The sequence below is a fragment of the Oncorhynchus gorbuscha genome, linkage group LG19 (genome assembly GCF_021184085.1).
Source record: "Oncorhynchus gorbuscha isolate QuinsamMale2020 ecotype Even-year linkage group LG19, OgorEven_v1.0, whole genome shotgun sequence".
Lineage (NCBI taxonomy): Eukaryota > Metazoa > Chordata > Actinopteri > Salmoniformes > Salmonidae > Oncorhynchus > Oncorhynchus gorbuscha.
The window spans coordinates 34041175-34055305 of NC_060191.1; the positions used below are offsets into that span (position 1 = coordinate 34041175).

The 14131-nt window shown below is 46.0% G+C and overlaps 1 protein-coding gene across 2 annotated transcripts; it reads left to right on the plus strand.

The window, feature by feature from the left end:
• The first annotated feature begins 365 nt into the window (after positions 1-365).
• Positions 366-13640, plus strand: LOC124005460 (B-cell lymphoma/leukemia 11A-like). 2 transcript variants are annotated; one of them, XM_046314748.1, is made up of 3 exons: positions 366-637; positions 2635-2979; positions 10021-13640. In XM_046314748.1, the coding sequence occupies exons 1-3, from the start codon at positions 586-588 to the stop codon at positions 11751-11753; spliced, it is 2130 nt and encodes a 709-aa protein (XP_046170704.1). In that variant the 5' UTR covers positions 366-585; the 3' UTR covers positions 11754-13640. The 2 variants fall into 2 exon arrangements, with proteins under 2 accessions (XP_046170704.1, XP_046170703.1); XM_046314747.1 differs by having other exon boundaries at positions 370-637; positions 10018-13640.
• Positions 13641-14131: the final 491 nt, after the last annotated feature.

A 14131-nucleotide genomic window follows, 5' to 3' on the forward strand; every position in this document is an offset into this window, starting at 1 on the left:
ATCCCATGTATTCTGCAACGTGCATTTTAATATCGTTGCATGAGATAGTTCCTGGAATAAATGGGCCACTAATATTAATTGCTTATAGAAGCCAAACCGGTCTAGACTGTGATGACACTATCGCATGAGGATTCTGTGTATGTATTATTTTGGTGAGGTTTTTACTCTCCTTGTGGGGACCAGAAGTAAAACAAGGAACATTAGGATAAGTGAAGACATGTTGCTGGTCCCCCACAAGAGAAAAACAAAAGCTGTTAGGGGAAAATATGATTTGGAATGGGAATCAATTGTTTTTGTCCCCACAAGCGAGAGTAAAACAAGGTATGTGTGAGTGTGTAACATTGTGTAGAGGGCGGGGTCGGGGTCGGAGTAGTTAGTGACGGGCGGCGCCTAACATGTTGCCCCTTCTTTCCTCCGCTGCGGGGCTGGTAGCCTGAACTTGAACACTGGCTGGTATACAGCGAGCCACGACCCGTCCGTGCCATTGAGCTACACAGTATTCTTATCAACTTGATCAATTAAGTCAGATTCCGATCGAGGGGTGTGGATACACCAGACAAACCTTGCCTGGTGTAATCAAACAGAATGTCCAGACGCAAACAAGGCAGCCGACCGCAACACCTGAGTGCAATTCAAGGTAAACTGAGATGGGGCTATGGCCATAGTTTACTAATAAGGGGTTGGCTATATGCATGTTATGTATTTCATGTACAATGTATTCATGTTAAACGTCGCTTTTTGAGGTGGGGCGGGGGGGTCAGTAGGGCTTTGTGGGGTTATGCGCACCTTGACATTGAAGTTAAATCATTGATAAAGTTATCAAATATATTTTTGTAAAGAGCTGATTTATATATAGGCTACACTCAGCTGTGCAACAAATGAAGTTTAAAATCAATTAAATGTGTTTATAAACAACCCATTAAAAGGTGGCTTTAAACATAGGTAATGTTGAAAAAAAAATTTTTTTATCAGGGTTCTTTACTGGCCTATCTATTTATTTTAGTCTAGTTTTTCTTTCTGTCTTGTCTGTGGGGGGGCTGTTTTGAATTATCTTTTTTTGCCAACATGAACGCTTCCTTGTGGGGCAGACCGCGTGTTCTAGACACTGTATCCGTGTGACAAGGCGAGAGAAGAGAGGATACAGTCTGCCCTCACAACAACTCCACTGACCTCTTCCACTTTTATAGCCGTTTCGTCAAAAACAATGATCTAGCCTAGAAACCCCATACACTTGACTTGTGCGTAGGCCTATGTAGGTTATCATAAAGATATAGTTGTATATCAAAATAACAGGCTCTGCTTATTAAACCGCGGGTTCGTTGATGATATCGTGTTTCTTCCCCCGGTCACTGAGGGCAGGCCTTTGACAAAAACACTGAAAAATGTTAGAAAACCTCGCTTTCTCTGTTACCCCAACGAAGACCAGTCGAGCGTGTCTAGTTTGACCACAAGCCTCGACTCTTCAATGGTGTGCGTGCAAACCGCGCCTAGCTTGTCTGCACAAACCGTGAGCAGCACTGAAACAGGAAAGGTTACATTTTTGAGTAACCACCGGTGAGCTACTCAGCGCGACTGTACTGTCTGTACCTGTCCTGTACTCGGCCTAGTCCGGGCAAGTGAAGCCGGTCCAAGCTTTAAGGTGTGTACACGACCATATTGACTCACTCCCTTCCTCAACTCTCACAAGTCATTAAAAGAGTGGTGAGGGCCAGTCCAACAGCTCAAACCCGACCAACGGTATTTAACCGTCCTTGTCTTTGGCTGTCTACTTGGGTCATATATGAGTCATGGACATTTTTATTTTTTAGCCTACATTTATGGCGCTAATGAGAGACTGAAATTGGAAACCAGACTACATCCCTGAGAGGTGCTTAAATCTAAACCACACGTTTAATTTGAGTAATCTCGTGTTAGACTCAACTCTCTGAGTGATAAATGATTAATTTGGCCTTCAAACCCTGAGTGACTCTGAAAGCCTTCAAGTCATGGCCACTCACTTTCTCGCTGATAAACTGGTCAGTTCCTTGCCTTGTTGTTTCTCTCACTTGAGTAGTTGATGATTGGGAATGTGTTGACAGGTGTTTTTATTTCTTTCTCCCAGGCCTTGGGAATGGTATAATTAAGAATAGATATATTTCTACTCACAGCACCAATAGAGACAGGAAGCAACGGTGTCAGTGAAGACATGCCACTATGCAGCCTGCCATCTCAGTGAAAGGAGCTGTCAAAGGGTTAGTTAGAGGGAAGTGGTCAGTATCAGCTGACCGGAATAGCCTGACTGCCTCTGTAGCCCTGGTGGGGGTGGGGTGGGGGGAGTGGCGCAGCATTGAAAGTAATGCTTTTTTAAAAACAGGGAGGGGTTGTTTTTCTCTGAAGGCCATATCTGCAGTTGCCCAATCTACGTGGTGTCTGACCACCCACTGTCTCCCCGTTGCTGTAGGATCTTACATGATGGACAGAATATTCAAGTTCTTCGTGGTTTCTATTTTCTCAAATATTCTTCTTGACTCTCTTCGTCTTCCTCCCTCTGTCTTCGCTTCCTTTCCCCGTATCACTCCCCTGCCCTAATTAGTTTTTCACTCTCCCCCTCTTCTTTCTCTGACTCTCCCTCACTTGCCTCTCATCTTCTCTCAGATGCCCCTGAGCCCTTGGACGCTGCCACTCCATCGTTGGAGGAGAGGGGGTCCCTTCCCCGGGTCAGGGATATTGAGGAGGGTCGTGACCTGCTGACCTGTGGGCAGTGCAGCCAGGCCTTCCCTCTCGCCCACATCCTGGCCTTCATCCAGCACAAACAAGGGGGCTGCCGCTCCCGGAATCACGCCCCCAACACCCACACCCCTCCCTCCCCAGCCAACCGGACACAGCGACGTGGTGATGTCACTCAGGTAGAGGCTGGGTTCGTGGAGCTGAGGAGTTTGACAGACATGTCCAGAGGGGAGGAGCATAGTGTGAAGGTGAAGATGGAGGCTAACAGAACAGGTGAGTGCGGGCAGGTCGCTAATTAGTGACTTTTTTTTGTTTTGTTGTTTTCTCCCCCCCCCCCCCCCCAGTCCAGCTCATTAGCTGGGCGTTGCTGTGCTGAGGAGGCCTCTGAGTTAGCGACGCGCTGGGTAATTGTGTGGAAAGGATAGGCAGCGGTGTTTTGAGGCCATAGGGGGCCCCTGAGGGCATCGGTGCACCTGAGCTCCCCTCCATCTCCTTGACTCTGTCTCTCTCAGGTGAAGTGGCCAGGTAAACACGTAGGGCAAGGCACCGTGCTCTCTGGCCACACAATAACACGGCCTGTGCTCACTGGAGGACTGGCTGTGCTAAGCTGAGGGGGACAATGAGATGGTGTCACAACAGGCTGCAGTGTGGTCGTACTACCATTGCAACATGTTTAAAAGGATAATGTCACCATCGTTCGTTCTGATGTTTGCATGGCTTCTCGGTGCAAGTGTGTGGTGTCCATCAGATGGGCATCCCAATCTGCATTTTGATAGTAAATAGTTGAGTGATACTTCCTTGCCTCCTCACCAACGTCTTTACAGAGATGGGAGGAATGGAGACAAGTGAAGAACAGCGACATGACTATTGAGATGCACCCATGGTTCCCTTCCTTGTCTCTCCTACCTTAGGGGCTTTCTACTAGGCATCTGAAGTAGGACTATGCAGGCAGTAAGAGGGGGAGTAAACTCACAGTATGTATAGGTCATGTATTTAGAAGTGGACAAGCAAGTTCTCATTGTGTGTCTGAACCATAGAAATAGAATCTCTAGATTCTATTTACAGTATATGGTCTGAATGACTCTGATTAGATGAGCTTTAGGGCGGCAGGTAGCTGTGAGAGCGTTGAGCCAGTAACCGAAATGTAGCTTGTTCGAATACTCAAGCCGATGAAAAATCAGTTGATGGGGCCATGCGCAAAGCACTTGACGCTCATTCGCACCAGAGGCGCCATCCTTCTATGGCTTATCCTGTAAAACAACACATTTCAATGCACCTATCCAGTGTGTGACAATAAAACATATATATTTTTAAATGTTTTGTTTCATATGCATATTTTTGGAACTGAGATCCCTTAGACATACATACGCACTCTTTCTCTCACACACAGCCACGTGCACTTCCTTCCTTTGTGTAACGCTCAGGGGACTGCTGCATGCTCTGTTTCCGTCTGTCCACGTTTTTCGCTTTCGGTCTCTTCCAGTCCTGCCTGTTATGTTTTCTCTCTCTCAACCTGTCTCTACCTCTAGGTCTCTCGCTGCCTGTTTTACATGTTCTCTCTCTCTCTCTTCTGTCTCTCTCAACCGCTCTATCGCTTTCTAGCTGCTTTTTAAAAATGTTTCTGTCTGTTTGTAAGTTTTCTCTTCTCCGTGCCCAATGGCTTACACAACAGAGCTACCCACGTGCACTACACACGAGCCGTATCTCCAACCAAGCAAAGCCAGATCACTTTTAATTCAACTTTTGAATAACGAAATGAGTCACTGGTGCATGAAAACGTGTATCTAATGTCGATTGTCCATTTTTTAGAATTTAGATGTGTTGTTTAAATTGTTGGGAGGTATTTGTGGAAAAGACCTAGGTTGAACTATTGATATGTACACTACCGTTCAAACGTTTGGGGTCACAGAGAAATGTCCTTGTTTTTGAAAGAAAAATCACTTTTTTTGTCCATTAAAATAACATCAAATTGATCAGAAATACAGTGTAGACATTGTTAATGTTGTAAATGACTATTGTAGCTGGAAATGGCAGATTTTTTATGGAATATCTACATAGGCTTACAGAGGCCCATTATCAGCAACCATCACTCCTGTGTTCCAATGGCACGTTATATTAGCCTATCCAAGTTTATAATTTTAAAAGGCTAATTGATCATTAGAAAATCATTTTGCAATTATGTTAGCACAGCTGAAACTGTTCTGATTAAAGAAGCAATAAAACTGGCCTTCTTTAGACAAATTTGAGTATCTGGAGCATTTGTGGGTTTGATTACAGGATCAAAATGGCCAGAAACAAAGAACTTTCTTCTGAAACTCATCAGTCTATTCTTGTTCTTAGAAATGACGGCTATTCCATGTGATAAATTGCCAAGAAACTGAAGATATCGTACAAAGCTGTGAACTACTCCCTTCACAGAACAGAGCAAACTGGCCCTAACCAGAATATAACAAGTGGGAGGCCCCGGTGCACAACTGAGCAAGAGGATAAGTGTCTAGTTTGAGAAACCGGTGCCTCACAAGTCCTCAATTGGCAGCTTCATTAAACAGTGCCTGCAAAACACCAGTCTCAATGTCAACAGTGCAGAGGCGACTCTGGGATGCTGGCCTTCTAGGCAGAGTTGCAAAGAAAAAGCCATATCTCAGACTGGCCAATAAAAATAAAAGATTAAGATGGGCAAAATAATACAGACACTGGACAGAGGAACTGTGCCTAGAAGGCCAGCATCCTGGGGTCGCCTCTTCACTGTTGACGTTGAGACTGGTGTTTTGCGGGTACTATTTAATTGTTTTCTTTACTAAAGTAGTATTGCTAATGGTACTGCATAAGTGTGAACATACTCTTTTTGTTATTGTTGCAAGAGATGGCTATCGTATAGCCTAAGAAAGTAGCAAAAATGTGCAGAAGGTCATTTTGAATGCATTTTATTGACGGGAAGCAATGTCTTGAGCTTTTTTGGCAACATAGTGATATTCTTATACTGTACAATGAGGAATTCAACTATAAAATATGAGTATTTTCCCAATTTTTTCAACCATTGCCCCCACCCACAAGGTGTATAAACAACAACAATAAATATTAATAAAATAATAGATACAAAACAGAAACGTGAAGAACATAAATCAATCAACTCTAATTAGCACATGTAGGAAAGTATGCAAGTGTGTGTGCATGGACTTTGCAGATGTATTTCTCACATGTGCAGCACACAGTTTGTTTTACAGTCCTTCTTTGGGGGGCAGAATTGTCATCTCCTCCTCTTGCCTGCCCCAGCTGCAGCCTCGGGTGGATCTGAACAAGATTCAGCCCCCTGAACAGCTTTCACAAGCGCTGCTGTGCGGGGCAGGCGCTCCCTTCTTTGAACGTGTGGGGTTATAAGGGTCTTTCCCAGCTCCTCCAGGAACACTTATCAGGCATCCAGGTAGGGTTGATCTTGTTCCATATCATGAAGGCATTGTACGAGGACACATCAATGACGTTATAGAAGATGACCAGGGATCAGCGGGCAGTCGTCCTCCTGCAGCAGTAAGTTCCAGTCACCTTGTCCAGGTTGTCCATGCCTCCTTTGTTGTGGTTGTAGTCCAGGACGATGGCTGGCTTCCTGTCCTCACGATCACTGATCTCAGCTGTTTTGCGCAGTGTGCTCAGGAGGACCACATTCGTGTTCCTCTTTGGGAAACTAGGTTTTTTACATGTATTTTATTTGACCTTTTTATTTAACTAGGTAAGTCAGTTAAGAACATATTATTTTCAATGACGGAACAGGGGGGCAGAACGACAGACTTTTTTACCTTGTCAGCTCGGGGATTCGGTCTTGCAACCTTTCGGTTACTAGTCCAACGCTCTAACCACTGTGGTTAGTGGGGTGGTGGGGGTGAAGGCAAACTTTGTTGCGAGGAGTGCAGGGGGGAGCTCAGGCTTGTTCTTTCTACCTGTGCCAACCATGGGGATCTTCCTCTCCAGGAGCTGCTGGCTGAGTTCAATCAGTAGCACATGTAATCTCAATTTAGTCTGTGTCTCTGTGGTTTGTGTGGTGCGTAAATGATTTTATAACCACCGGGTCAAAAATGTCCCTAAGACAATCTTTGTACCCTGGTGGTGTACAGCTTTCATGGAAATATGAACAAAGGCGATGTTTAACTTTTTCTAATATTGGGGTCACTGTAGGAAAAGTCTTTTCAAATTGAAAAAATGTCTCTGTTGTCGAACAGTGGCGGGTCATTTATTTTTTTTTTTACCCTTAAGACAACACAAGGGTTAAGTAACTCAAGTTAAATGTTTTGTATGTGGTATGATTTGATACAGTACTGTATGCGCTACGTGTTGTGCGTCGATCTAAAATCCCTGGTGATGCCAAGCCCATAAAAAAATTCACATTACAACCTGTGTGTTGTGATAATTGCGTTGTTTGCTCTATAACCTGTTAGTTCATATGCCTTTGCGACAGTGGTATATGCAACAAGACCATAGGAAAGACGACGGCAGAGTACATTCAACCACACCTTTGTTTCATCACAAATCCGGAGACCAACCTCTGTCCGGTGGAGTCCACAAAGCATATTTCATGTGACAGACGGTTACATGACCTACCGCAGGGTCAAGCAAGTGGATGTTTACAACATCCGCGGAGAGTTAGCGCAAGTAGCAAAGAAAACAGGAGCCGCCTGCACCATTTCAACATCATCATATCCCCTATGCTATGACAAATAAAATATACCGTAAAACAATTTAGTCCAATCAACATAAGCTAAATATCATGTGGCTGTCCATGGCTTGCTCTCTTGCTGTGTGCAAGCATGCATTCAAGTAGAGAGAACATGTTGACTCACCCTACATGTCGATAAATGCCAATGCCATCCTCTCTTTCATGTTGACGAAAAGGTCTATGACTCTGTCATACAGTACACACTTTATTTTTTGTTGTTGATCTAGGCTACTTGGCTAAAATGCTCGCTCACTAGGCTAACGTCCTTTTCATGGGCATCAATGCCTCAGGCCAACTAGTTAACACTAGCCTTCTACATCTAGCTACATATTGAACTTCCATCCTCTCAGGCTAGGGGAACAATGTATGAATTTATGGTTGGATCAGACTCGCCGTTATAAATCATTAGCCAGTACGGAGAATTAAGTAAAACCACAAGTCCAAATCCCTATCTCCATTCATGGCTAATTTAGGAAAGGGACAATTTTAGCTAGTTAGCTAGCCAACTGAGGAAAACGACACAACAATATATATTTTTTCTGTCTGTGTTTTTCTTTCGATGTGATTGGCGTGAAGCCCAATCCAAACTGGCTTCCTTTTTAAATTTTTTATTTTGGGATGCACCAGGACCATTCACAGTTGAGCTCACTCAGTTTAGCTCAACACTGATTGGCTATTATTTTATACTTTTTTATAAATGGAGGCTAAATGCTCGCTGACTTCTCTTGCATTCAATACTACTGGTGGAAACAATGTCATACTCTTTTTGACCAGAGAGCATCAGATAGATGAGCTACACATACAGAGACAGAGGGTTGCTGTTTTGCTCGCTCGGCTGCTTTCTCCGGTGCGATACTGTACATTCAGCCTCTTGCGATTTTGAAGGGAAAAAATGAAACAGACCAAAGAACAAATTATTACATATTTTTCTGGGTAGATGTTTTGGGGAAGCCTGGCTTCTCTTGGCATGTGAATATGTCTGCTTGAGGAAGATGACTCAAACTGAAAGAGCAATTATCCCCACAGCGGATAGGTGTCCCTTTCACTCTAGAATGTGTATGTGATGGAGATTGGAAGAACGTGATGGAATATAATAACGTGTGCGTCTGTCTCCATTTATTTTTATTTATTTGACTTGTTTGTTTTTTCCCATCTCTAACATTATCCCCCCCCCCATTTCAACAGACTCTCGCTTGCCCTATTTCAATCTCCCCCCACACTCTTTTCTCCTCCCTCTTTCTCCCCCGGGAGAGGAGATTCTGCCTACTGCTCGTTAGTGCTCCGAGCCAATCTGCATTTGTAATTAGCAGTTATTGCTTCTGCTTAATATTCAAGTGCTACCCCGGGCCAAATGGGAATCCTTACAAAAAAAAAGATGGAGAGGGAAAGAAAGAGCGAATGAGAAACCGGCTGGGTATTGTGTTTCACTCCAGGAGCCCAAGACAAAAGCCCCCCCCGGGGAGAGATTTGGAGGGGTTAGGGGGGCAGAGGGGTGAGGGGTAGGAGGATGGGTCTGAAGTACAATCCAAGGGGTGACACATTTGTTTGTGGCGTTTCTCGACCCCGCGCTGCGACATCCTCCTTTTTGATCTTTCTCTCGCTTTCCTCATCTCTTTTTGTTGTTGTTGTTGTTGCGCTCTCATTCACCCCACTTTTCATAAATACACCAACTTCTCTCCTGCTCTACTCATCTCTTCAGGCTAAGTTAAAGGATGTGTCCACCACATCTCCTATCCTCTCCAGGCAGAGCGCAAGCGAGAGGGAGGGTGAGGGAGAAACCGTTGCTTTCTTTTTCATCTTTTCTCTCCTCCCCCTCCAGTAAAATACAGAAGGATTTTGACTTCAGGAAACATGAAAGAGGCTTATACCAGAGTCGGCTTTGAACCTTTACAAAAAATAGAACTGTTTTCCCCCTCAATTTGAGGATCTTCTTTCCAATTTAGATTTATGCAGAAAGGCCTCATTTGTCAAGCAGGCTGAGTCAGTCCCTGATTTACATAAAGCCTTCGTTTTCTCGGTTCCGCTAATTAGCAATTTGCAGCTTAATTGGAGAGTGGCTCTCGGTTAAGAGACAATGCTAACCACATTTAAAACATTTCTCCAGATGTACTTGACTATCCATCTCCCCTTTCTGCTGGCCTCTGTCGTTCATCTCTCACCTGCTTCTGGTCCCATCAACAGCCTTCGCTATCTCTGAGTCCCTCTCTCCTTGGCTTCTGTCTCAAAAAGGACGAGAGGCAGGAACAATGCATTGTTTTTCTATTTGAAACTCCGACTACCTTGTCCTGTAGACCTGAACCAGAGGATGTTAAGCATCGTCCCTCTTGCTGTGGTCACTCACTCTTCACCGACTTAACAGGCTTAGTTTCTCTGCACCTATGTACTGCCCTAACCAGAGTGCCTTTTTTTCTGTGCCGTGTTCCTTTTATTTATCCCAGTATTCTGCTGTCACCGCCTAGCTATCCCCAATAGTTCCTACTGTCTGATATGTGCTGTTTTAATTTTTAAAAACTATTGAGATCCCTTACATTTTTCAGATGAAGGAAATGTTTCTGCTAATGTCGTCTTGGCTAGTTTACTAACTGTGTTTTTTTTTCCTGTGGCAGAAGAGCCGTCCTGCTTTACCTGCCAACTCTGTGAGTATGTGTTGCCCTCTGCCTGGGCCCTGCTCCAACACGCCCAGCACACACACTCTTTTAGTATCTACCAGGAGGACGAGGAGAAGGATGACGAGGAGAAGATGGGAAGAGGGCGTCACCAGCACTCCAAACCTGCAGCTACTCTGGATCCCTGTCAACTGAGCCACACCCTGGCCACTGCCTTCCACCCTTCCATTCTGCGTCTGCCCCGCATCTTCAGTCCTCGTCAGAACCGCAGGCCAGCTTCTCGGGCCAGCTCCATCCCTTCCTCCAGAGAACGACAGGCCCTCAACTTCTGTCTGAGAGAGCTGGTTGAGGGCAGTAGCAACACCACCATCGTCACCACTGCTGGAGATCTGGTCACCTCTCCATCGCCGTCCCCCCCGGCCGCCTCTTCCTTCCCCCAGTGCGGACCCGCCCAGGTGGGGTTTCCCTGTGAGCTGTGTGGCCAGGGTTTCCAGTCCCTCCGCAGCCTGTCAGCCCACCGGAGGACCCACTCATGTGAGCGGCCCTATCACTGTGGCTTGTGTGACCAGGCCTTTGCCCAGAGTGGTCAGCTGGCTCGCCACATGAGGAGTCACCGTGGAGAGACTGGTGGAGGGGGCTACGAGGGGGTGGAGGTGGGGCTGGTAGGGGAGGATGAGGGGGGTCGGCAGGGGATGAGAGGTAGGTTTGTAATGCAGGGGACAGGAGAGAGGGTGTTGAGTGGAGGACCAGGGGAGAGGGAGACCTCTGAGTTGGACCTATCCCAGTCCAAGCCTCACTCCCCAGGCTCTGGACTGATCCTGCTCGCTTCCCAGCCTGGAGGTCCAGACATGAGCCTGTTCAGGCTGTTCCAACCCCAGGGAGAGGTGGTGGAGGGTCAAGAGGAGCCCCAGCATGCGTCCCCCTACGCCAGCCCTTCAGGGGGGTCACTTGAAAGTGGAGAGACGGGTGGCAGCGGGGAGAGTGGCATCGCCAGCGGAAATTGCACCCCCAAACGCCCGGAGAGGGAGGAGAGGGCTCAGGTAGGGGGGGAGTGGGTGAGCGAGAGGGATGGAGAGAAGGAGTGGCTTGCAGGTGGGAACATCGAGGTGGTCCAGGAGTGGCAGAGGGAGAGTGAACGGAGAGGAGGAGGAAACAGCGTCATCAGCAGTAATAGTGGTAACAACGATGGGGGTTCAGGGAAGAAGAAGAAGGAGGAGGCCTGTGAGTACTGTGGGAAACAGTTCCGGAACAGCAGCAACCTAACGGTGCACCGGCGCAGCCACACGGGAGAACGACCCTACCAGTGTGGCCTGTGCAGCTACGCATGCGCCCAGAGCTCCAAGCTCACACGTCACATGAAGACCCATGGTGCCCACGGGGCCCGCGCCCCGTTCCTGTGCCAGCTGTGCGGGGTGCCCTTCACTGTGTATGCCACCCTGGAGAAACACCTGAAGAAGGTGCATGGGCTGAGCCATGCCAGAGTCGGGACCTACACCCAGGCCAGCGCAGCTGATGCCAACTGGGCCCTTGTCAAAATGGAGGACGGGTTGGTCATCAAGATGGAGGATGAAGCCAGCACGGACCAGACAGAAAGCAACATGGCTGCCATCGAGGTGGTAGTGGAGGCTGAGGAGAACCAGAAAGGGGAGGTGGATGGTACTGTCAGCCCAGCCGTAGTGGAGGATAATGTGGGTGAGCTTCCTACTGAAGGCAGTGTGGATGTGGGCTTGGTGTAAACTACGGGTCCAGCATAGCCGTCATTTCACACTTTAGTACACTGACTAAGACATTCAGAAGCACTGGCTTGGACTCTCAATCATTCCAACCGCTTTGACCAACATAAATATCCATATAAATGTAATGAACCTTTCCTAGCACTCAACTGGGGATCAATTCCAACTGGAATCTAGGTACCAACCCTGCTCTCCTCTGAATTCCCTATCTGTGCAATGCTGAGGTACATCACGTCTCTCCAGAGCTGACAATTAGCATATGCAAATCCATCTACTTAGACCACAGCACAAAACCCAGACATGCAATGGAAAGGTGGAGGGCAAACAGGACTTAAGAACAGGAATTCATACCACCACAGTCCACCAGAACACAGGAAGTTGATCACTATGCTCCAGCAGAATATAGGAATTGGACACCCGTGGTCAATTGATTGGTTCACTCACTCAACATAATGATGATTACCAATCTGAACTGTCAAATGTAAAAAGGGTTTAATTGTTTTTATATATTTTTTTTATATCTAGTGGCAAGAGATTGCGACAATAGTGAGGCTTTCATATCCTGTTCCGTTGCTTTGGTGACAACTGGGATGGTGGTCGTTTCACTCTGTGGATGAATGAAAGACTAGTTGTTTGGACGGAGACGGGGTCAAAGGGGAAACGAAGCCAAACACAGATTGCCTGTCGTTTCTCTGTCCTTCTAAATGTGCTTCTATGTCACAACACTTGCCACTTAATGTAAAGTTTGAGGCTCACGAGGCCCAGCAGCATTGTGTTGTTCTTCTCTGTATATGGATGTTATTTTTATATGTGTGTATACGTCTCATCTGCTGATTTCCTGAACTCCTATGCATAAAAAAAACTGCAATTTAACTTCATATGAAACTTGTGAATTTCTTTCTTTTTGTGCTTGATAATTGGGGGGGGGGGTCTTTTCTCTTTCCTTTGTTTACTTTTTTTTACGCTGAATTGCTTGAAGCTTAAGCATGCATGTTTTGCTGCCATTTGACATTTTTTCTGTTTTCTTTTGCCTGTGTGCTTTAAAATTTGTCCTTATTTATGAACACTGCATGTTAGTGGTGGGCAAATGAAAAGTCTATCTACTGCTAAACTACAGGGTGGAGAGCTACAGTGAATGGCTTGTTGATAGGTGGGAGAGTTTTGTGGGTAACACCGAATGAGCACTTGTGTATGTGTCTGTGTTTACTGTGTGTGTGTGTGTGTGTGTGTGTGTGTGTGTGTGTGTGTGTGTGTGTGTGTGTGTGTGTGTGTGTGTGTGTGTGTGTACAGGGGAATTTTTTGGTAACACTTGACTTGAACCTTCGGTCAAATGCCTAACTAACTACATCTGAAACATGACGTAACAAGTCATAAGCAAGCTGTTTTATGTGCATGGAAAGTGAGCCTATGCCAACAACAATTATGCAGCTAACATTTAGCTACATTTGCCATTGTGGCTGAGAACATGCTTTGAGTGATGTGTCACCAACTAATTTCTGACTACTGTGATTTACATGATCATTATTGATGTCTATATATACTGATGGCAGGGAACCCTTCTTTTTGGAAACCAATTCTATGCTTTTGTGTATGAAATGTAGTGCTGGGGTCAAATGTGAATGATTGATGGACATGAGCGGAGTATACTTGTTCAGGGACCAATGTTATGTACGTAAAATGGCACTCCTACATATAGATGTCGTTGCCGTTTGTTATCATCAATTGACTGTATGCTGTATGCCTCAAACTCATTTTCCCAGCATTCCTGGTTTTCTCTGTCTGTGCTGACTGCAATGAGGCTAACTATGCCACTGTCTTTTTGTAAACTTGATACCATTTTGTCATTGACCTGGTTATGAGAAGTCTCATTAAAGATTTGAGGCAAAGCGATCTCGTGTGTGTGTGTGTGTGTGTGTGTGTTTTGGTCTCTGTGTAGGAATGGCTAACGCGCTCCTGAAGGTCAAAGGCAACAAACGTCAGAAGGATGTAAACAAGCATAGAGGGTCCTTGATCCAGTGCTCTGACATTAAACATTCATAACTCGGGATGACTGGAGTCAGTCCACAGAGAAACGACCCGCACAGATCAAACGCCAACCGGAGGGAGTTTCTAAAAGAAAGTGACAAGACTCAATCTGTAGGCCAGTTGAACTTTACGTAGAAGGCTACATATCCAGGGGAATTGGGATGGGACAGGAGCAAGCTGTAAGGTTTCTAGGGGTAGGGGGTACTGGGTGCCAGGGGGTTGCGCTCATGTAATTGCGGACTGCATTTTGGGGGCACAAAAATCCCTGCGCCAGCATCCTATGGCCATAGCCCTGCCCCCTCTAATGAGAAGGCAGCTCTATGATCCCTATAGCTCATTAACAGCAAGCCATTTTT

Bases quoted from the DNA above. Each gene is read 5' to 3' on its own strand.
- LOC124005460 (XM_046314747.1), top strand. From the start codon at position 586: ATGTCCAGACGCAAACAAGGCAGCCGACCGCAACACCTGAGTGCAATT. The intron at 638-2,634 runs GTAAACTGAGAT...ATCTTCTCTCAG, and splicing joins ACACCTGAGTGCAATTCAAG to ATGCCCCTGAGCCCTTGGAC. The intron at 2,980-10,017 runs GTGAGTGCGGGC...TTCCTGTGGCAG, and splicing joins GATGGAGGCTAACAGAACAG to AAGAGCCGTCCTGCTTTACC.